The 21,619-nt window shown below is 44.0% G+C and overlaps 1 protein-coding gene across 1 annotated transcript in view; it reads left to right on the top strand.

Annotated features, from left to right (window-relative positions):
* SPTLC2 (serine palmitoyltransferase long chain base subunit 2) overlaps nucleotides 1-21,619 on the top strand; it is a 119,144-nt gene that overhangs the window by 43,114 nt on the left and 54,411 nt on the right. The window contains exons 6-9 of the mRNA XM_074956022.1: nucleotides 2,980-3,073; nucleotides 6,334-6,439; nucleotides 7,375-7,594; nucleotides 9,803-9,929. Of these exons, the coding sequence (XP_074812123.1) occupies nucleotides 2,980-3,073; nucleotides 6,334-6,439; nucleotides 7,375-7,594; nucleotides 9,803-9,929 (547 nt within the window). The remainder of the gene's footprint in view (nucleotides 1-2,979; nucleotides 3,074-6,333; nucleotides 6,440-7,374; nucleotides 7,595-9,802; nucleotides 9,930-21,619) is intronic.

The following is a 21,619-nucleotide window of genomic DNA, read 5'->3' as shown; positions in this document are numbered from 1 at the left end:
TTCCCTGCAGGAGTTAAGTACCCTGCCTCCAGGCAAAGAAAACCTGCAATTCACAAAGATAATCCCCTTTTGTCTCTGCTTGGCCACAAAGCAGAGAAAAACAAGCTGCTTTCAGTTTCAGCTGCTTCTGGACTTCCTTTTTTTTTTTTTTAAATCTGTATTTCTAGTTCAAAAAAATCTCAACTGGATCTCAAAATGATTTCAGGTTAATCCCACCACTCTGCCACCATGTCAAGGTTCCTCCCCCACTCTGAACTCTAGGGTACAGATGTGGGGACCTGCATGAAAAACCTCCTAAGCTTATCTTTACCAGCTTAGGTCAAAACTTCCCCAAGGTACAAAATATTCCACCCTTTTGTCCTTGGATTGGCCGCTACCACCACCAAACAAATACTGGTTACTGGGGAAGAGCTGTTTGGACACGTCTTTCCCCCCAAAATACTTCCCAAAACCTTGCACCCCACTTCCTGGACAAGGTTTGGTAAAAAGCCTCACCAATTTGCCTAGGTGACTACAGACCCAGACCCTTGGATCTTAAGAACAATGAACAATCCTCCCAACACTTGCACCCTCCCTTTCCTGGGAAATGTTGGATAAAAAGCCTCACCAATTTGCATAGGTGACCACAGACCCAAACCCCTGGATCTGAGAACAATGAAAAAGCATTCAGTTTTCTTACAAGAAGACTTTTAATAAAAATAGAAGTAATTAGAAATAAGAAATCCCCCCTGTAAAATCAGGATGGTAAATACCTTACAGGGTAATTAGATTCAAAACATAGAGAACCCCTCTAGGCAAAAACCTTAAGTTACAAAAAAGATACACAGACAGAAATAGTTATTCTATTCAGCACAATTCTTTTCTCAGCCATTTAAAGAAATCATAATCTAACACATACCTAGCTAGATTACTTACTAAAAGTTCTAAGGCTTCATTCCTGGTCTATCTCCGGCAAAGACAAAATGTAGACAGACACACAAACCCTTTGTTTCTCTCCCTCCTCCCAGCTTTTGAAAGTATCTTGTCTCCTCATTGGTCATTTTGGTCAGGTGCCAGCGAGGTTACCTTTAGCTTCTTAACCCTTTACAGGTGAGAGGAGATTTCCTCTGGCCAGGAGGGATTTTAAAGGGGTTTACCCTTCCCTTTCTATTTATGACAACTTCCTGTCCCTCAGTGAAATGATGTTGATCCAGGTTTCTCTGAAAACTTCCTGGATCCTAAAGTTGTCTTCTGTGTGGCATAGGCTCGTCTTTTGTGTATACTCGATTCTGGTTGTCCATTACTCCAGATACCTATTGTAAGTAACTGAAATCCTCCATGAGTACAGTGTAACAGACGAGTATTTATTTCATCAATATAGATCCAATATAAATTTATTTAATGTACCATCAATATCTCTCTAGAAGGAGCCTCAGAGGTGGTGAGTGAGGTTAACCAGCATTTCTGGATCTTCTGAAGGAACACAAATGCTGAAATGTCAAGGCCCAAGACTTTTATTTTCTTTCTCAATCTGCAGATTGATTGGGTTTCTTAAAACATAATTAGGTGATACTCAGCTATTATGGTGATGAAGGCCATGTAAATATAAATTGGAAGGGCACATTGAGGGATGCTGGGTGACCCAGGTTTGCACTGCAATTAAAAAACAAAACAAAAAACTGGCATGAAATCTGAGCTGGGTCAATTGATTCGGGCTCACAAGGCTAAAAATGGCAGTGTAGATGTTTGGCCTTGGGCTGGACTCTGGCTCTGAGATCCTGTGAGTGGGGAGGGTCTCAAAGCCCGGGGTCCAGCTGTAATGTATGTAACCCGTTAGCTAATCAGGAAGACTAGCAGTCTTTCATTATTTACACTGTAATTAGGCATTTACATCACACTTGATAAGCCTAAAATAGAAGTCACCACAGCTGTGCTGGTCACAAAAGAACTGCTTGAGCATTTTTTTCCTCTGTTCTTCAAAAGCTTTAGTTACATCTTCAGTTACTACTTACGTCTCCATTCTACTGTTGTCATCGGTGAGGGGATTGAGAGCACAATAATAGGACCTAACCTACCCCAATAGTGTCTAGTCAGCATAGCCAGCAAGAGGGACTCATAGGCTCCATAAGCATGAGGTAATTGATCTGTTGCTCCCCATGGGCTGTCAGCAACAGGACACCCTGAACTGATGCTGAAAACTGCATAGCTGTAATGCAGATAGGACATAATCATTTTTTCAACACTGGCAAAAATGATTGAGAACAGTTGTGTCCTTTCTACAGTTTTGAGCACCAGATTCTGGAGGGGATGGGCGCATTGCTGATGATCGTTAGCAGCAGCCGGTCAAGTTCCTAGTGTAGACAGAGCCAAGTATAGGCTGGGGCTGGAAAGCTGGGGATGGTGTGAAATCCATAAGGCTTGTGCAGTCAGAAATATGCAGACTTCCTGAGGGTGAGTCAGGGTGCACTGAAAACTTCCTGTCCTGTACTACATTTCCTGTTCTCCATTTTATGTGAGCACTGATTTTAACAAACTTCATTGTAATTGCTTAATAGCAGTACCCGTGCCGCGTTTTAATATAAGGCTGATCGAAGTCACTAGTAGATGTTAGTGCAACAATATTAGGGAATCTTATCTTTTCCCTGAGAGAATGGATTAAATTGTTTTCAGACATACTCGGCTTTCACAAACTGACACTGTGACCGGCTGTATGTAGATGCCCTGTATTGCACACAGCACTTCCTAGTAAGGTATGGCTTTCACGTATTCCCCACAGGATTCATATGGTGAATCACTGATCTGGACTTCATGGCAGGATACTGGGATGTGCACACATGTCCATTACTAGCGATAGTTAAAGACACAGCTGTCTCATCTAATACAAGCACAGCAGTTTGAAGAGTACTCTGACTAAAGGCAAATAAGAGTGGTCTTACACACTGGTCTGCTGTTAACCTCAGTCTATTCAGCCTTTCTGCCTCATTTTTTCCCCTTGTGCAGGGCTGTCTGATACTGAGCGATGAGCTGAATCATGCATCACTAGTGCTTGGAGCAAGATTGTCAGGAGCAACTATTCGAATCTTCAAGCACAACAGTGAGTACCTGTTGGGGGGCACTTCCTCTTGTAGCTCAGACAGGTCACTCTTTTCTGAGAACCCTGCCTCTTGTTGCAGTAAATCTGAATTTCCAGCTGGGAAACCCATTTCCAGTAATTGGAGGCTCTTAGGGGCTGCTAGCACCTTGAAGTTAATAGTGTTGAAAACCCTGGATTGGAAGCTCTCTTCTTTGCAAATTGGCCATTAAATACAGGCTTTTTTAAGGTTGTTGAGAGGACACTTATGGAAGAGATTTAAACTGGGTGAGTGAATTTAGTGCTTATGCAAATGTGGGTATCTGATTAAATCTAGACATTAGAGGCAGGTGTCATGTAGGCTTTCTCTTCTCTCCCTTCCCAGCTCTACCAGTACTCCTCTGCCCCAATCAGTAGCTCTTTGTGATGTTGCATTTCTGGGTCCCCTTATAGCTGTTCATATGTAAAGTAGGGATATAAAATAGTAAATGGTTAACCAGTAAGCATTAGTCTTACCATTAACCCCCAGCCCTGGACCTGGCTGGAGCTGGGGCCCCTTGCCTGGCTGGAGTGGAGCCCCCGGGCCCTCTCCCTTTAATCGGTTAAACAATATAGTTGTAATAGTTTAAACGGTTTACTTTTTAAACAATATTTACATCCCTAATGTAAAGCCAGTGTATGTCTGTCTGGAATATGCAGGGGAACTGCTGGTGTTCACACCTTTCAGTTAGTAACATGTATGGGTCAGCACACTTACAGAATCTTATTACAATCCATGTCCGATACTAAAGTGGTGAATGTCGTGTAAGAACCTAGATAGATGATTTAGATTGTCATATGGTTTCTTAGGTCATTGCTTAGTTTCCTAGGTCAGGATCTAAGCTGTAATAAGATTCCCTAGCATGGTTCTGTAATCATTTCCGTCCTATGGACAAAAACATTAAAAATGAGTACCCCTACCCGTGCCTGGCACTATGCTTTGGCACAGTCTCCTGTAGCTGGACTCTGAAACCAGAAAGAAAAGGTTCTTTCAGCTCCTTCCACCTCCACTTTTCAAAATCACACTCTTTCCTCTTTTTTGTGATTGTCTGTGTTCCCCACCAGCCTCCCCATAATTTGTTTTCCATGCCTGGCTCTCTCCTCTGCCTCCCTGTCTTCATCCTATGTCACTTCAACTTCCATGTTGATCACTCCATCTCTAATGTCTTGCTTTCTTTCCTTTGGGCTCTTAGTTTGGACTGACTCCTGCATGATTTATTCACATTAGCCATTCCATCAACTGGATCTCCAAGTGCTAGTGGTGTGCTCCTCTCATCACTCAGATGCACTCTGGTCTTGTCATTCAACATCAATCTCTCCCTTGCTCCTCCCTGCATCATTTCATCTGCACTGTCATTCAATTCAGGCTACTGATGTCTCGGAGTCTGCTGCTACTCCCAGCCCTCCACTTTACTGTTATGGTGTGGTATGAATTCCGCCCCCTCCTGTGCATTCCCCTTGCCTTTGGTCTCTGCTCCCCTAGTGCAGTGTTTCTAGAGGGCAGAGGCCTGTAACTACCCCAGCTTCCTCCACTCACTGTCCTTTGCTCATTTTACTCTGTTTTGTTCCTTGTGTATTCGCTTTCTCTTTCCCCACCTCCAATCCAATCAGGTCTCATCAGATTTTCTTCCTTATTAACTCTTGTGTCTTTTCTCCACTCACCATCTTGTTCAGTTTATTTAAAGACAGAAATTACATTGGGGAGAACTTGCTTCCTCATCTATCCTCCTTTGTCCAATCCCCAGCAGTCTGTCTCAGGCCCATAATCCTTGAACTCATTCTCTCCCCTCTGGCTTCTTTGTTCCAGCCACTAAGCCTACTCTTTTTCCCAAACATCAAATGCCTTCACTCATCTCCACCTGCCATTTACCAACCCATTTCTCTCTTCCCTTTTATTTCCAAGTCTGTCTCTTTTGGATGGCTTAATCTCTGTACTGTTGTACTCTTAACCAGGGATGACCAAATCCTGGCCCATAGTGGAAATCATGTGGCAGTGCTATACCACACAGCCACAGTCACCTTTAACATGAGATGTGGCTTGCAGGAGAATGCAGGTCCTCAAATGCAATGTGGCTAAACTTGGACCATGATAGAGTATAGATTCCACAGGTACAGTAACTCCTCACTTAAAGTCATCCCGGTTAACGTTGTTTTGTTGTTACATCGCTGATCAGTTAGGGAACATGCTCGTTTAAAGTTGTGCAATGCTCCCTTTATAACGTCGTTTGGCAGCCGCCTGCTTTGTCCACTGCTTGCAGGAAGAGCATCCTGTTGCAGCTAGCTGGTGGGGGCTTGGAACCAGGGTGGACCGGCAGCCCCCCATCAGCTCCCCTAAGTTCCCTGTGCAGCAGCTGCCCAGCAGGCTATCAATTGCCGGAAGTTCAGCTGTCCCTCCCCGCACTGCCCTCTGCCTTGGAGCTGCTCTCCGGAGCCTAATTGTTGGGGGAGGCTAATGTCAGGGTGTCCCCCTCCACCATGCTCCTGCACCCTGTTTACCCCATCTCCATAGAGCAGGGGGGACACAGGACAGGGCTCAGGACGGAGAGAGCTTCCTGGCAGCAGCTGCTCTGGTCTCAGCTTGCTGATTAACTTAACAAGGTAGTGTACTTAAGAGTGGTGTCAGCCTACTTAAAGGGGAAATGCTCATCTCTCTCTCTCTCACACACAGGGTGTGTGTGTCTGTCTCTGTCTGCCATGCTGTCTCCCCTCCCTCCATTCGTGCTGCCTTGTGGAGAGTGAGGCTACATTAACAACAATGAGTTAACCCTTGAGGGCTCAGCCAATTGCTAGTTCATCATTTAGCAGTAAGGCATTCCCTGGGAGATATCCCACCCTCTGACTCCACCACCTCAACCAAGCTTCACAATCATCATTGCTGTGTACAGTATTAATTTGTTTGTTTAAAACTTATACTGTGTGTGTGTATATATGTCTTTTGTCTGGCAAAAAAAAATTTCCCTGGAACCTAACCCCCACTATTTACACTAATTCTTATGGGGAAATTGGATTTGCTTAACATCGTTTCACTTAGTCACATTTTTCAGGAACATAACTACAACGTTAAGTGAGGAGTTACTGTATTAGTCTCTGTGGGCCACTCTTCATATCAGAGGGTGGCTGTGACTTGTAGCTGTGGCCTCATTTGAGTGCTCCTGCATTTAATTATGTCATGCTAATGGGGAAATAGAAATAAAGGCTGCTTGGTGGAATCTCGCTACCTTTTTTTTTTTTTCTTTTCTGTGCAGACATGCAGAGCCTGGAGAAACTGCTCAAAGATGCCATTGTGCAAGGGCAACCTCGCACCCGCAGGCCCTGGAAAAAAATCCTCATCCTGGTGGAAGGAATTTACAGGTACAAATTATTCTCTACCTTGCCTACACTCTTCACAAGATCCAGCTGTCAGGGTTTGGGTTCCATCGCTGGACCAAGCAGTAGAGCTGGTTAATAAGAGCATGCCACTTAGCTGTTGCTCCTGATGAGAGACCATTTGTTTTAGACCTAGTTTGATCTTTAAGCTCCTCCCACATGGCCTACTGTAATAACAGCTGGTACTGATGGAAAGCTTCCCATCTCCTAAATACAACACAAATGCTAAGTAATCTAAACAAATTATTTACATCAAGCATGCTAAGCTCTGGAGCTGAGGTTTTCGACAGTGTTTATACCCTCTAGTCCAATTCCATTCTCTAGCAATCTGTTATTGATCATGCTAATGGGAATAGATGGCAATATGTGCAGATCTCATGACTTCTCTGAGGGTGTGTGGGAGGTATAAATTGGAGCTCAGTTGTCCTTGCACCTGGCTCATGACTTAAGGATCAGGTGGTCTTGAGCTGCTATTGGAAGGCATGGGTCAGCCTGGTCGGTCTCATTTAGGAGATCAACAATGTCACGTTAATTGGTGGCAGCATAGGACACTGAGGTTTGTGAGGTAGAGAAGCAGCATCTGTTGTAGATGGAAATGCATTACAGAATGCATTGGGTTGCTCTGTCATCCTTGCGGCTACTTAATCTGTTTAACTTGTGATGCTGATTTTTCAGAATAAGGAAATTTGAACACTGAATGCAACAAATCTTGTTTTTAAACATAAACACTTGGAAAAGAAATCTTTCCATAGAGGGCTTATGGTCTGTAGATAATGCTTCCGTGATAATTACGTAACTGCAAAAAGGAAGTAAAGAAAAGGAGGGTAGGAATCCAGTTTAGAATCTCCAAACAGAACCCCGATTATAAAAACCCCTTAAAGCTGAATCTAACATGATTTGATCTGTTTTTTCTTCGACAGCATGGAGGGTTCCATAGTCCGCCTACCTGAAGTGATTGCCCTCAAGAAGAAGTACAAGTCATACCTATACCTGGACGAGGCTCACAGTATAGGTGCCCTGGGTCTCACTGGCCGGGGCGTGGTGGAGTATTTTGGACTTAACCCTGAGGATGTAGATGTTATGATGGGAACGTTCACCAAGGCCTTTGGAGCTGCTGGAGGATACATCGGAGGCAAGAAGGTAAAGAGGTGGTGGGGAGATGTGGTAGGAAGCCAGGTATTCATTTGGGCTTCTGAAGGTCAAAAACGTGGACACTACTTTTTGGGTAACAGATAGTTAGGGCCCTACCCAGTTCTGTACCAGGATATATACCTGGAGGCCTTCAGTGTTAGCTTGTTTTTTGAGTTCACCTGGTACACTGGGAACTAAACATTGATGTACAGTTCAGTTATGTGGAATTCTGTCCAATGTGGATGAGTTGAATCCAGGAAAAAATTCCCCTAAGAACTCCTAATTCCCTAGAAGGAGTGATAAGCTAAAGCTGCTGAGACTTGGGGAGGAGAGGTTGTGCAATTCTTTTGCTAATAGCTACTCAGTGCTTTAAGGTAGGGATTTTTTTAATTGCTACCTGTTAATGAAGCTAGTAGTGAGAACTCTGAAGGCAAGGGTGTGGCGGTTCAATGACAAGACAGAACACAGCTTTTAGCAAGCAAGCAGGCTGGTCTCTGCTAACAGGCTTCTGCCTGTCAGCTTTCCACCTTCCCCTTTATTCTCTCTCTCCCCCCCGCGCATTACATTCTCCAACAGATAAAAGGAATACACTGGCTTTGTTTAACATTCTTATTTACCAATTTCTGTCTACCGCATTCCTTGCTCTCGGGCCTTGAGCCCAGTCCTGAGAGGCTTCCCACGGTTCATGTCATCTTGGCGAGATTCCAAGGTTGATGCCCTTGGATGGAGCAGTGTGTGCACTGCTCCTACACAACACTCCGGGTGTGCCCTGAATGTTGCCAAGCACATAAACCTTTATGAATCCTACACAAGGGTTTCCTAGCTCCTAATTAAGCTCTATGGAGCAACACTGTATGCTATTTCATCTGCTTTCAGGCATCTTTTTTCTTTCCATTGTCCTTTCTCTCTTTGCTATATGCCCGATATCCTCCTGGTGGGGGGCATCTAACACCTCTTGGGAAGCCCTGCTCTAGAGCAGTGGTTCTCAACCTTTTTTCATTTGTGGCTCCCTAAAAAATGTAGAATGGAGGTGCAGACCCCTTTGGAAATCTTAAACATTGTGTGCACGCTCCCCAGGGTCCGTGTACCGTAGGTAGAGCCCTGCGTGGATACAAAATTTGTATCCGCAAACATGGTCCATGGCTATAAAGCGGATATCTGCAGATTTTCAGAGCTCTAACCACAGGTTGAAAACCACTGTTCTATGGTAATGACAACCTTTTGCAGACCCCTTAGACAGACATAGTCTGCAGATTCCCAGGCGTCCCTGGACCTCAGGTTGAGAGCCACTGCTCTAAATTTCTCTGGTGCTAGGAGGGGACAAAAACAGCATCATGCTAATAGAACTTGAGTAATATATGCTGAGAGAAATTTCTGCCCCTGGTTACCGTTGTGCCTTCCCGTTGCTTTTTTCATAGTGGAGGCCAGAATTTGTCCCACCGCGTGCTGTGGTGTTTTACCGTAGTGCTTCTCATTTCTGGGGGTTGTGGAACAGTTTTATTATACAATGAATGATGAGTAACCATTCCAGGGAGTGGTGCCCCTTGTCTTCCTCATGGCTTGCTTCCATCCTGTAGCAAAAGCTATATTTGAGTGCAGAAGGTAGGAGTGAGTAATAGAAAGGGAGTGGTTCTCTGAAGTTCTTGCTCATTCTTAAATTACACCTACTGCCTTATCTATAGTGCACTTAGCAGAGATCCCTTGTGACCTTTTATATGCCTTGTTCAGTGACATGCTTAACAATGATTTGTATCAAACATGATACATAGCCATCTGCAGAGCCTACTCACCACCACACAGGAATGAGAGGATTGATTTGCATCTTCCCGTGACAGAATGATTGCTCTCGAAGCTCGTGTGCACAGCTTGAGTAATTCCAGACATCTTGTTGCGAAATCCAATGTTGTGATCATTGGCAGAATGAATCTGCATTTGAGTTATCCGAATTTTTTTGGTTGACCCTCATCCTGCCTTGGGATACAAAGTATAGTGCACAGGCATGTTTCACCCCTGCTGTTAGCACTTTAGTTTAGTAAATGTCGTGTGCAGCTTTTTACGAGCTTCCCAGCCTTTTCTAGGTGACTTGTGGAGAGTGTGTGTATCCGCGCAACGTGTGGTGCTACCAATTTGTAGGGTGGTCATGGTGTCAGTGGAGCCTATAGCTTTAAGATCTGACTGAGGGTGGTATCTGAAGGCCTCCTGTGTTCGTTTTGTCAGGAGCTGATTGACTACCTCCGTACGCATTCTCATAGTGCAGTGTATGCCACGTCACTGTCACCACCTGTTATGGAGCAAATCCTCACCTCCATGAAGTGCATTATGGGTGAAGATGGCACAACTTTTGGTAAGTCTTTTCTATTTGGTAAATGCTTCCAATCCTGGAATGGGGGTCTGTGACTGCTGGAAACTAAACCTTTTTATAACTGTGGCACTGGTAACTGTGCTTGCTGCCAGACATGTTAGCATGCTTTTTTGTTAACTATCTTATTGCTTCAGGAGTTAGGTTTATTCACTATTAGTTGTAGCATCCCTACTTTCTAATGCTGCTCTGCTAGTCATCTAGCAAGGTAATTCCAGCAAAAGGTAGGACAGGTTAATCTTACCTAAAAGGCAAACTGACGTTGTGTACAGTACTGAATTTTCTTCTCTCTCTCTCTCTCTCAAAAAAATGCAAATTTAAACACATCGCATCTCCCTACTTTGAGTGATCTGTTCCTAGGTATGTCTCTTTGTGATAACAGATCACTCAGAGGAAGGTGTAGTGGTTGAGTTTTTCAGAGTAACTGGAAATATTTAGAAGCTAAAGTATAGTATTTAGAATTTGCATCATCCCAAATTGAAACCTTGTTTCAAAATGAACGTAAGGCTTAGTCTAGCAGGTTTTTTTTATAATATAGCATGTTCCTTGTGCATCAGCCTTTTTTAACAGTTGATGGGTGTTACTCAGAATACATATCATTTGCAGTCCAAACACAGTTTTTTAATTCTAAAACTAATACAAATATACTGGATTCATAGTGTTTTGAGCTTTTGGCCACAAGGTGGTAGTATGCACTGAAGAATTGTATTTGTGCTGTAACAGTTAGAGGAAAATATCTTTAATGGACCAACTTCTGTTAGTGAAAGAGACAAGATGAGCTTGAAAGCTTGTCTTTCACAAACAGAAGTTAGTCCAATAAAAGATATTACTGCGCCCACCATGTCCGTCTCAAATCCTGGGACCAACAAGGCCACAACGACACTGTAACTTTAAGGCTATCCAACTAGTTGACTTGACAGAACTCCTGTGGTAAAAGAATATGTTGGACACAACTCAAGGTAACCTTTCTCCTTGTCTTAAATCAGGAATAATCTAACTTGTTTATATTATATTAAAGTAAAATTAATGCTGTTGATTGTTGCTGTGGTGGTAGCTCTAGGAGCAAAAGTAGCTAATCACCAGGGCATGTGAGGCAGGCAGTGCTATCTGTGGTCACATCTGAGTGCAGTGCTGCAAAGAAAAGCCTGCACTGCCAAGTCTCGGAGGCCTGGGTCAATTGACTCGCGTTCCCGGGGCTTGAGCTGCAGGGCTAAAAATAGCAGGGTAGACGGTTCAAGCTCGGGCTGGAGCCCAGGCCCTGAGTACTGGTGTCCTGCACTAGAATCCTTTTCCTCTCTAGTTCTCCAAGAACGTGCATTTACCACACAGCCAGTTATTGATGGATACAACTATGGCAAAGAGATGAGTTTTGCATCCTTTCCTAAAGGTTTCAGAGTAACAGCCGTGTTAGTCTGTATTCGCAAAAAGAAAAGGAGTACTTGTGGCACCTTAGAGACTAAATAAATAAAATAAATAAATAAATTGGTTAGTCTCTAAGGTGCCACAAGTACTCCTTTTCTTTTTCCTAAAGGTGACACTGTCAGAGCTACTTCAGCTGATCATTGCCAACATTTCACACTGATCTCCTCAGGCACTGCTTCTGTTGTCACTTCCAATGTCTGCTGTGTTTAAGCAAGTGAGGACTGAAGAATGTGTAACTAATTGGAAGTTCCACATAAGTGGTTAAGATGAGCACACGTCACCAGTTTTTGAAGGTGGCTTTTAGGAGCACTGGCATTTTTAGTAACTTTTCTGTATGGCCAGAGAGATTTTAAGCCTTTGAGAGCTGGTTTGTGGTATCAAAGAAACATCATGTTGTGGCAGACTTTCATGTGAGTTTTAGCGCTCTTCGAAGGTGCTGTATTTGACAGCCTGGAAAGCTGAAGTTCTCTTTTCATCCACACTCAAGTAAATGGATTACTGCAGGCTCATCTCTCCTGGAAGAATATCATTAAGTTATTAAAAAGTTTTTTTCCATTTGACCTCATCAGGGTGATTCTTGCTGTGATGATTACTACAGTACTTGAAATGGTCCTATTTCAATTCATTTTCGGTGCAGCACCAATTGCCAATCTCTATAGTTTGAGATCGTAAATCAACATTTCTTTATATATTGTTTTAAAATCCCTGCTGCTTTGCAGTCCTGTTCCATGGAGAGAGCTGGTTAAAACTCCTTTGTGCAGACTGAGCTGCTGCTCAGTGTAAACTTAAGGAACTCTTGTCCTGTTTTTGACTATCACTGGAACACAAGGACTAAGGACAGGACAATAATGTTCAACGTTTGGGAGGTAGAAATATGTAAGTTACAGGGATAATGACACTAATGAGTGGTAACTCTGGAAGGGAACAGGTAGATAGCTTGAGGGCTGTACTGGATTGCTCTTGAACATCTCTGAAACCAAGAGTAATACATAGTTCTGTATGAATGTTCCCTGACCATTCTGTAGGCGGCTAATTAAGATTTATTTATAGATGGGCAAAACTGAGACAGGCAATGGCCTTGCCAAAGCCACAGAAGGAACTAATAGTTGGATTTCCTTGTTCTTGGCTCTGAGCAACATAAACCCTGTAATTTTTATGTACTATTCCCCGCTGGATAGAATGGGAGGAGATAGCTAAGAAAGAAGCAGAATTTCCTTCACAAAAGTATTTCTCAATTTCATGAAGCATCAGCCGGGGACAGGGGTAGCTGGGGCAGGGAGGTCTCCAAACTTGCAACACAATATATTGCTGCTACTACAATGTAAGGTCAATTGTGCCGTTGGAGTAAATGTTCCCTTTGAGGTCTTTCCAGCAGGCTGTCACTAGCTAACAGGATGTTAGTAAGCAGGCAGCCTAGATAAAATACACATGGAAACCAGCGTGGCCATTTGCAGAGCTCAAGTAGGAAGCGAATGCAGGCCGAATAGATGTAGTTAAGAGACAGCACATGAATATGCAGCCTAGATTGAGATAAGCAGCTTTACTTTTCCCTTCTCATTGTCTGTCTAAACTAACCTGTCAGTGCTGGCTATTACCTGCTGACATACATAATAGGTGCCCACATGGTGCTGTCCAAACCAGCCCATATGGCTTTAAAAACATCATATGTCAGTGGAAGTGACTGTCCTGGAGGGGAAGGCTAGAAAAGATGGCCATTCCGGCTGTCTTAAGTCAGTGGTTCTCAAATGGGGTCTGCGAAACCTTTCAAGGGGGCCATGGGGCCCTGCAGCTTGAAACCCAGAGCCTGAGCCCAAGCCCTAGCACCCCCCGTGGAGCTGAAGCTGGGAAACGTGGGGCTGAATCCCCAAGCCCTGGTGCTCTGTGTGGGGCAGAAGCCCTGAGCCTATGGGCAGAGTTAGGAACATGGAAAGCATTTCTTTTCCCCACCCCTGCCAAACAGCAGCACAAGAGCACGGCAGTCCTGGGGGCAGCTCCACACCTTCTCCTCCACGCACCACCCCACCCCCCCACCCCAAAAAAACCAAACAAACTCCTCTCCCTGCCCCCGGGCCAGGTCAGAGGCAGGAAGCCAGAGCGGGGTAGCTGCTGCTCTGGCTGGTGCCATGGAGCAGGCAGCCACAGCATTCCCCCCTCTCTGGGTTGAAGCTGCTCCTCAGCTCCCAACCACCTTTGCACCAGCAGAGGTAGCCAGTAAGAGCCACTCGGTTGGGGAGACCCGGCTCCGTGGCTGGCAGACCCCTCTGGGAACAGGGACTGCAGGGGAGCCCTCCCAGCACACAGCCCCTCCCTGCACCCTGAGCTACCCCACTGCTTGCACACAGCACCTAAAACCCCCCTCCCTGCACCCTGAGCTACCCTCCTAGCCACCCCCTTTCCTGCACCCTAAGCTGTTTTCAAACTTTTTGTGCTGAGCCCCCCACCTTTGAGTCATAAAATTTAGTTGCAGCGCCCCCTCCCCCCCCACAGGCTGGGTGGCCAGGTGAGGTGAGTCAGGGGTTGGAGGTGGCATTCCCTCCCTGGACCCTGCCATGCAGAGGTGGCTCGAGCCCTGCTGGCCCCTTCTCACCCCCAAAACAGAAATCAAACTACACCTGTGCCCAAGGCCCCTGCCCTGAGGGCCTGCCCCCCACCCCGGGCTGAGCCCTGGAGTTTTTATAGCATGTTGAGGAGGGGCTCAGAGAGAAAAAGGTTGAGAATCCCTGGTCTAAGTGATGGCTGAACCATGTTTCTGTCCTTGGGCAGCTGCTGCCACTTCTATTGCTGCTCTTAGTAGGTGCTCCTCAAAGTCCTTCTCTGTAGTAATGCCATCTTGGGTCCCTATCCTGCAAGCCTGAGAGTCCACCACTCCTACTTACTTTACTTACAACTAAAGCAACAGTCTTGTGGTCTTGAAATGGATCATATGAGTTTCCTTTCTGGAGTCTTTGAATGTTTCCACAAAAGTAACAGGAGCTAAGAAGGGAACATCTGAAATATGTGGGACATGCCATCTTCTAGGAACAGAGCCTCTAACTGCAGCTTGTATGGCCATCCATCCTCTTGTTGCATTTGGCTCTATGATTATAAAAAAGCGAAGGGGGAATGAGATGGTTTCTAGATTGAGTCCCCCATCGGAGGAAGCACAAATGGCGAGTGCCACAGATGTGAGCATGTTTTAACAGTTCAACATCCTCCTGTCTTTTTCTCCCTCTTTGAGGGCCCCTCTCCAAAAGAAAAAGGGACATCTGTCTTGCGGTGTCTTTCTGCATGGTTTTGAAGACTTCAGATAAAGGAAATTAAACATTTTTGCATTTCAACTTTAGTTTCTATAAAACATGAACTTCCCCATATTTTTAAGGAGCATCCTGGTTATGTAAGATGACAAAATGCTTTCTAGAGAGAGTTGATCTAAGGCTAGAGAAGGCAAGCCTTAGGATAGGAAATAGAGGAAGCAGTTGAATGGCTTCGGGGGAGGGGAGTTAAAATTCTGCTTGTCCAGGGCAATAACCTTTGGGTATAAACCTCTAACTTTTGTCATCCTTTATCACCATGGTAGGAATGGGAGAGCAGACAATGTGCCTAGGGTGGCAAACTTTGCACGGCTGACAAGTTGTTGCTGCACAAATGAAAGAATTGCTAACTTCAGAGAGCTGGAAGGAGGCCAGCCTTACAGGAATGAATGGAGGTAGGGTGGAACAAGTAGTTGTGAAATCCAGGGGGGGAGATTTTGAAAGTGATTGGAGGGTTGGTTGTGTGATAGTTTCCTCTAGTAAAAATTGTCCAGCTGCAGCATGCTGCTTTATCCCACCAAAAAAACATTTTACATGTAGATTAAGGATTCTCAGTTTGCTCATGTTAATCAGTTAGCTTTCATGTGGACTCTGATAGTGTCTGATCTTGGTGCTCAGAAGTGTTGTGAATGCTCGCTAATTGGATGTGGCAGCTTCAAGGAAAACCTAGGTACTGTAGGTTTCAGAGTAGTAGCCGTGTTAGTCTATATTCACAAAAAGAAAAGGAGTACTTGTGGCACCTTAGAGACTAACACATTTATTTGAGCGTAAGCTTTCGTGAGCTACAGGTCACTTCATTGGATGCATTCATCCTGTACTGTAGAAAATGGTGTGGATAACTCTTTAGGAGTGCTCTTCCTTCATTACTGACCCTAGTGCTGTAGTGTGGTGCTAGGGATGCTCTTCACCCTGAATCAGTAAGTATTCCAGTGCCTGTGCTAGAGGGCATTGTGCTGCTAGAAGTGGCCACGGGTCCATTTTATTTCTAATCTGAAGGACATTAAGCGTCCGGTGGCATCTTTGCAAGAGTAAGGAGGCTAATCCAGGCAAGATTCCTGCAGGATAACTGTGTGTGCTACCTTCTTCCACTGCTCTTGCAGTCTCTATTGAATGTTAGTATTCTAGAACAGAGGAGTAATAACATTCAGTGTCATTAGCATAGAATGTCTGAATTCACAACTTGGAAGAGACTGCCTTTCTGCGTAGGGTGAAATGGTCCCTTTCAATGAAGTCTGGTACAAATTGTGATTTTTTATTTTTTTTTTATTTTTTTAGAATCTTTGGGGCTGACCAATGCGTGAATCTTTGTTTTTCCAGATAATATGAGGCTCCAATATATGAAATAATTCACTGAGCCTTTTTAAATTCAAGTCTGCTGAAACTATGGTTACCATCTAGGCAGTCATTCACAGCTAAAGAACCTAGCAAAGCAAAGAGCAGTGAAACGAGGCTATGGGAGGAGAAGTCTAAGGTAGATATTAAGGGAAAACATCTTCTCAAGGATATTTAAGAAATAGAAAAGGCTTTGCAGGAGGAAATTGAGGTTCTGTCCTTTTTAAAATTGCAAATACAGGATACAAAAAGATATTCATTGTAATGGTGTAGTGAAGGGTCCTGTGTAGTAATGATGCTAAGCTGGATGACTGAGGAGGCGATTCCTGGATCTTGTGATTCTGCAGTGAAGAGCTTTACAAACAGATCTCAGCTGAATGGTGATAGAATCAAAGTATAGGGGAAACCAGCGAGAATTTCCATTAGCAAGAGAGCTAGTTTACAAACTGAGATTGTGTATTAAATGGCCATGAAGCAAGTCTGCCCAAATACTTGTCATTTATAATTACAAAATATTACTGGAAATGGAAATCCCAGACACACACCCTGCCCCTCCAAAAAACCCCAGAAACTTTTAACAGTTAAATTTTTTAAATCTTTGCAAAAGCTCTGACGGTTGCTCTTTAACTGCTGATGTTTTTCTTTTACTTAGTTAAGTGAGAGTGGAGGGTCAAGAAGAAAAATCGGTAAGATGGGTCACTTCAGGATTTGGTTTCCTACCAGTGGGCATGCTTGAGTAGTTCCTAACTCTGATCTGCCTGACTTGGTGATGCCCTCTCTAGATTTGATGGCTGTTGCTCTTTCCTGTGCTCTGTGCTCAGAAATAGTAAATGCTTTCTTTTCAAAGACTAGATCAGGGTTGAAAATAACATGGTGAGCTCTGTACTAAAGGTGAGGAGAGGGATTTGGGATACGCATTAACTCTGGGGTCCTGGCCTGACTACGGCAGCAGTAGTGCCATCCAGAAGGATGGACCCTTAAAGATCCTCCCACTCAGCCACAATGAGATGGGGATTGAATAGGGATGGACTGTGATGATATGGGACTAGGGAGGGATCATAGTCTCATGGGACTGGGGATTGTGTGGGACTGATTAATTCTTGTTTATGCTATGTCTGGGTTCTTCAAATTGATCTGGGGATTTGATGGGTCGGTTTAGGGTGTGTGTTATTGTCAAGGTCTACCAGCGTATTGAATGGGTGCTCTTTTGTTATCTGTGATGATAATCTAATAAATTAATAAATATTTACCCTCTGTGACTTTTGCAGAGCCAGTTGTCTCAGTTTCAGAGTTAAAAGCTGGCTTTTTTGTCGATGCTACAAATTCACTCTGGCATCTGAGAATCCAGCTGAGTCCATTCTGCCTCTTGCATAAGAGCCAGCAGTATAGATCGTGCATTTGGAATTTGGCTGATGCTGATGATGCGCAGGCAGAGTAGAATCCAGCGGTGTCTTCACAGGGCTAACAGGAGTGAAGGGAGTGGTTGTCAGTAAGCAGCCCAAATGCAGCAGATAAAACTACCCTGTGCCTGGTCTCCATTAGGTTTTACAAGATAACTGTCTCTTTAATTTAAAAAAAGAGCAGTTTTTTTTTTTAGCAGAGGTGAACCCTACATGTGCACACACTGGTGTAATAATGCAAAGTACAACCTAAGGAGCAGCCCCGAAAGCAATTCTTGGCACTGAATGTAAGTGGCTTCCAGCCCCATGTTTGTAATCTGCTATTTCTACCTTGTCTGCAATATCAAGACTTGGGCAATCTCTATATAGATCAAACGGAAGCAGTGGCTGCTATTGCAGTTGAAGGGGAAATAAAAAGTCCTTGTGCAGGCTGAATTTGAAAACATTCAATTAGCATTAAACTCAGCTCATTTGAATTTCCCCTAATAATAGACTTGTTAATTAGGTGTTAAGTTATCACCTTAGGAACCCAGGGACCAGTCAAAACTAATTAGAGCAAAGTGAAACATTTTTTGTTGTGGCCCTTGAGAATCCCAAGCTTGGCTGGGGAACTGATGGAGAAACAAATACTTTGGGGGTCATAAAGAGTTTCCTGCTTCTCCCCAGGAGACTGACAGCTATAAACATCGCTCACTGTGTTTGTGCCTCCAGCAGGGGGTCTTTTAAATCCAGCGAGCTGCTGCATCCCTATCTCCTTCCCTCCCTCCCACGGACTCCAGGAAAACTGTTTTAACCTGATTTATTTGAGCATGAGCTTTCGTGAGCTACAGCTCACTTCATAAATTGGTTAGTCTCTAAGGTGCCACAAGTACTCCTTTTCTTTTTGCGAATACAGACTAACACGGCTGTTACTCTGAAACCTGTTTTAACCTGGGTAGGGGAGTCTTTCTGGTTTTGGTCCTGTGAGGAATGTTTATTTACAAATGCTGACAGAACTTTGTGTTATCTCTTCTTTGATGCTGTGTTTATTGGGTTGGGGTGTCAGCACTCTCCAGTATGTTTTCTTTGCCTTTTGGACTTTTAATCAACAATGTGGTATGTGCAGCAGCTGTTAAAAACTTTCTCATGCACCACTTCAGGTTTCAGGTGAGACCTGTGTGTACACTCGCCTTGTTCCTAGAGCATAGCAACTCCTGCTATTTCTATGTTATCTTAAGTCTACATAGCTACAAAAGTTGAATTGTCATACAGGGACAGCCGCTAGGAAATCTGAATCTTAAACTCGTTTTGTTTAAATGGCTTATTTGTATGTCTTCATCAATTTAGTTAGAGATCAAATAAAATTACTAGATCCTTTTTTTTCTCTCAATAAATAACACGTGTATAGCACACTCTATCCACAGAGTGCTTCTAGAACACTAATCCTCAGACTTGAGAGGGAGGTAACATTCCTGTTGTGAAACAGCACACGTCTTGCTAGCTCCAATTTTTTTTTGTACTGGTTTCTTTTGGGGTTTGTGAGGTGAAGCATTTGAACAGGAATGACTGGCTGCTAGCAGATGAGATGGCAGAGAAGAGAGGTTCTAGGCCAAGGTGGGGTAGTGTGGAACTTGGGAGCTCTTAGCTTAAGCACTGGAGTAGGAGTTACTAGATCAGAGCGCCTCAAACTTCTCATTTAATCTTATTTATATTATCGCAGAGGCTGGGAATCTGTTGTGCACCAGGACCCCGTTGTGCTAGGTGCTGTACAAATGCAGAACAAAAGGAAAGCTCCTGCCCCAAAATGTTTACAATCAAAGTACAAGAGAGGCAACAGATGGTTACAGAGATATGGGGAAGTACAAGGAAACAATGAGACAATTTAACAAGTGGGAGATAAAGGTTGGCATGATGGGTCGATTGGAGGTGGGGCATGAGTATTCTCATGGACATGATCTTTCTCCATCAAACAGGATCCCTGTGGCAACTATGGCAGTTGTTTACACTCAAAAATAGTATTAGGCACTATTGCAATACTAGTAAATACTTTCCTAAGTGGTGTGGACACACAGCAAAGGGCGCTCCCGGCCTCAGAGTGCTTACAATCTGAATAGTAGTTCTAGTTGCCCTTGGCAGCTGGAAACAAGGAGAGCCAGATCCGTGTGACCAAATACCAACCTTTGCATTAAGATTTTTGTACTTGTTCTGACAAAACTAATGTAAACAGTGACAGGCACCAGTGTAAACCACCCTAGTGCAAGTCACTCTTTACACTGGTACAGCTACACCTTTGTGAAACTCCCCAGTGTGGACAAAGCTGAAAATGTCTCATGACTGGTACCTGAATGTGTAAAGAATTTTTTTTTTAAAGAAAACACTGTTCCTTTAATCGTGTGTGTGCTTGGGGGAAGCACAGAGCTTTTTTTTAAGCATGCACAGCAGCTGCTTTTTCTGACTTTTAAAGCTGTAGTGATATTTAGTATGAGAGATTGTGCATCAGTGCCATCCTCACCGGACACGTACATTAACAGAACCAAGCAGTTTTCTCACCTTGCCAACTTTTTTTTTTTTTACGAACATAAAGGCAGTGCCTGTAGAACACAAAGTTAAAATAGTGATTCTGAAACCAGCTATGGCTTTTTCTCTTGCCCTTACCGACTCATTCCTATTTGTTATACTAACTGTCTGACTAAAAGGGGTTTGGTGGTATAGCTATACTGGCTAATCCTCCTAGTGGGGATGTAGCTTATGCAAGCAAAAGTGCTTTTGCCATCATAGTTTATCCCAGCTCCCCGAATGAAATAAGGCTATGTCTACACTACAAGCACCGCAGCTATGGCACGGTAGTGTAGACACTCCCAAATTGATGGAATTGGGTTTTTTTGTTGATATAGTTAATCCACCCCTCCGAGGCGGTAGCTAGGTTGACAGAAAAATTCTTCTGTTGACTTAGCTGTGTCTACAGTGGGGCTTAGGTCAACCTAACTAGAGCATTCAGGATGTGAACTTTTTCACAGCCCTGACATAGCTAGGTTGATCTAATTTTTAAGTGCAGACCAAGGCCTAAATTATGCTGGCAAGTTAAGTCTTGCTGGTATAACAGCATCTACACTAGGGCTTTTGTCAACATAGATCTGTTGGATGGGGTGTGATTTTTTTTTTCACACCGCTAAGCAACCTACATATGCTGCTAACTTTAAGTGTAGCCAAGGCCTTGATTTCTTTGGAAAAATCTGAGGCAAAGAGGTCCACCAATCCCAGGCACTATAGGTAAAGAATTGATCTTGAGCACAAGAAATAATGTTGAGTATTACAGAAGTTTCTGAACTATGTCTCCCCTGTGGTGTTCTACCAAGACAGTAATGCCTGTAGTCAAATATGCCAGGAGAAAGTATTCAGAGGTCTGACTGAGACAGTGCCTAACACTAGCATGTCTTCAGTCTCATCAGCTTTTAAAGACTGGTACATAAGATTATTTGAACTCTTGTGGGCGCAAAGAAAATATTTATACTGCTTAGAGTATGCCGGTGTGGATCCCACTGTAGATGAATTAAATGTGGTCTGTTTTAAGTGCAGTAAGTAGTCTGTCTGTGGTATCAAGGCCTGGATACGGTCCAGACTGTACATGGCTGCCCAGATAGAGAACCTCTGTAGAATACGTTTTCATGGTACACATCTTCCTGCTCTGTACCAGGATTTCCTGGACCTGTAAGGAGCCATCCCTGTCCGTGGTACACAACAAGCCAGCAGCCACATGTCTGGTGTAGACACTTTGGCTCTCAATGGAGTATCTGTGAGATCAGGTCCAGGTGTCTGAGAAATGGATCAGCAGCTGAATGACCATCTGTAATAGGTCTGTCAGTCAGAACTGCCTTGGCCTTGGAACTATGAGAATCATCATGGCTCTCTTGATCCTGGGAATCGGTGGAAAGACATAGAGCAGGCTTCTGTTCCCCTGCAGGAGGATGGTGTCCAGCAATGATCCTGCTCTCAAACCCCCTCTGGAGCAAAAAGTTCCAACCTTTAACATTGTCCCATGTGCAGTCTTGCTGCAATCTCAGCTTGCTATCTGAGTGTGTGGTCATGTTCAGTCTTTTCTCACCCTAGTAGTGAAGTTTTTCAAAAGGCTATCGCATACTTACCACCAGTCAAAAAAACTTTCACCCCTGCCTAGAACCTCATACTCCTCCAGAGGGTCATGGAGCCTCCATTTTGGACTTTCAGAATGCTCCTTGCGTCCCTTCACTCTAAC

The sequence above is a fragment of the Natator depressus genome, chromosome 6, assembly GCF_965152275.1.
Source record: "Natator depressus isolate rNatDep1 chromosome 6, rNatDep2.hap1, whole genome shotgun sequence".
Classification (NCBI taxonomy): Eukaryota; Metazoa; Chordata; order Testudines; family Cheloniidae; genus Natator; species Natator depressus.
Note: the sequence above shows the minus strand (reverse complement) of the source record. Positions and strands in the feature narration are given on the sequence as shown.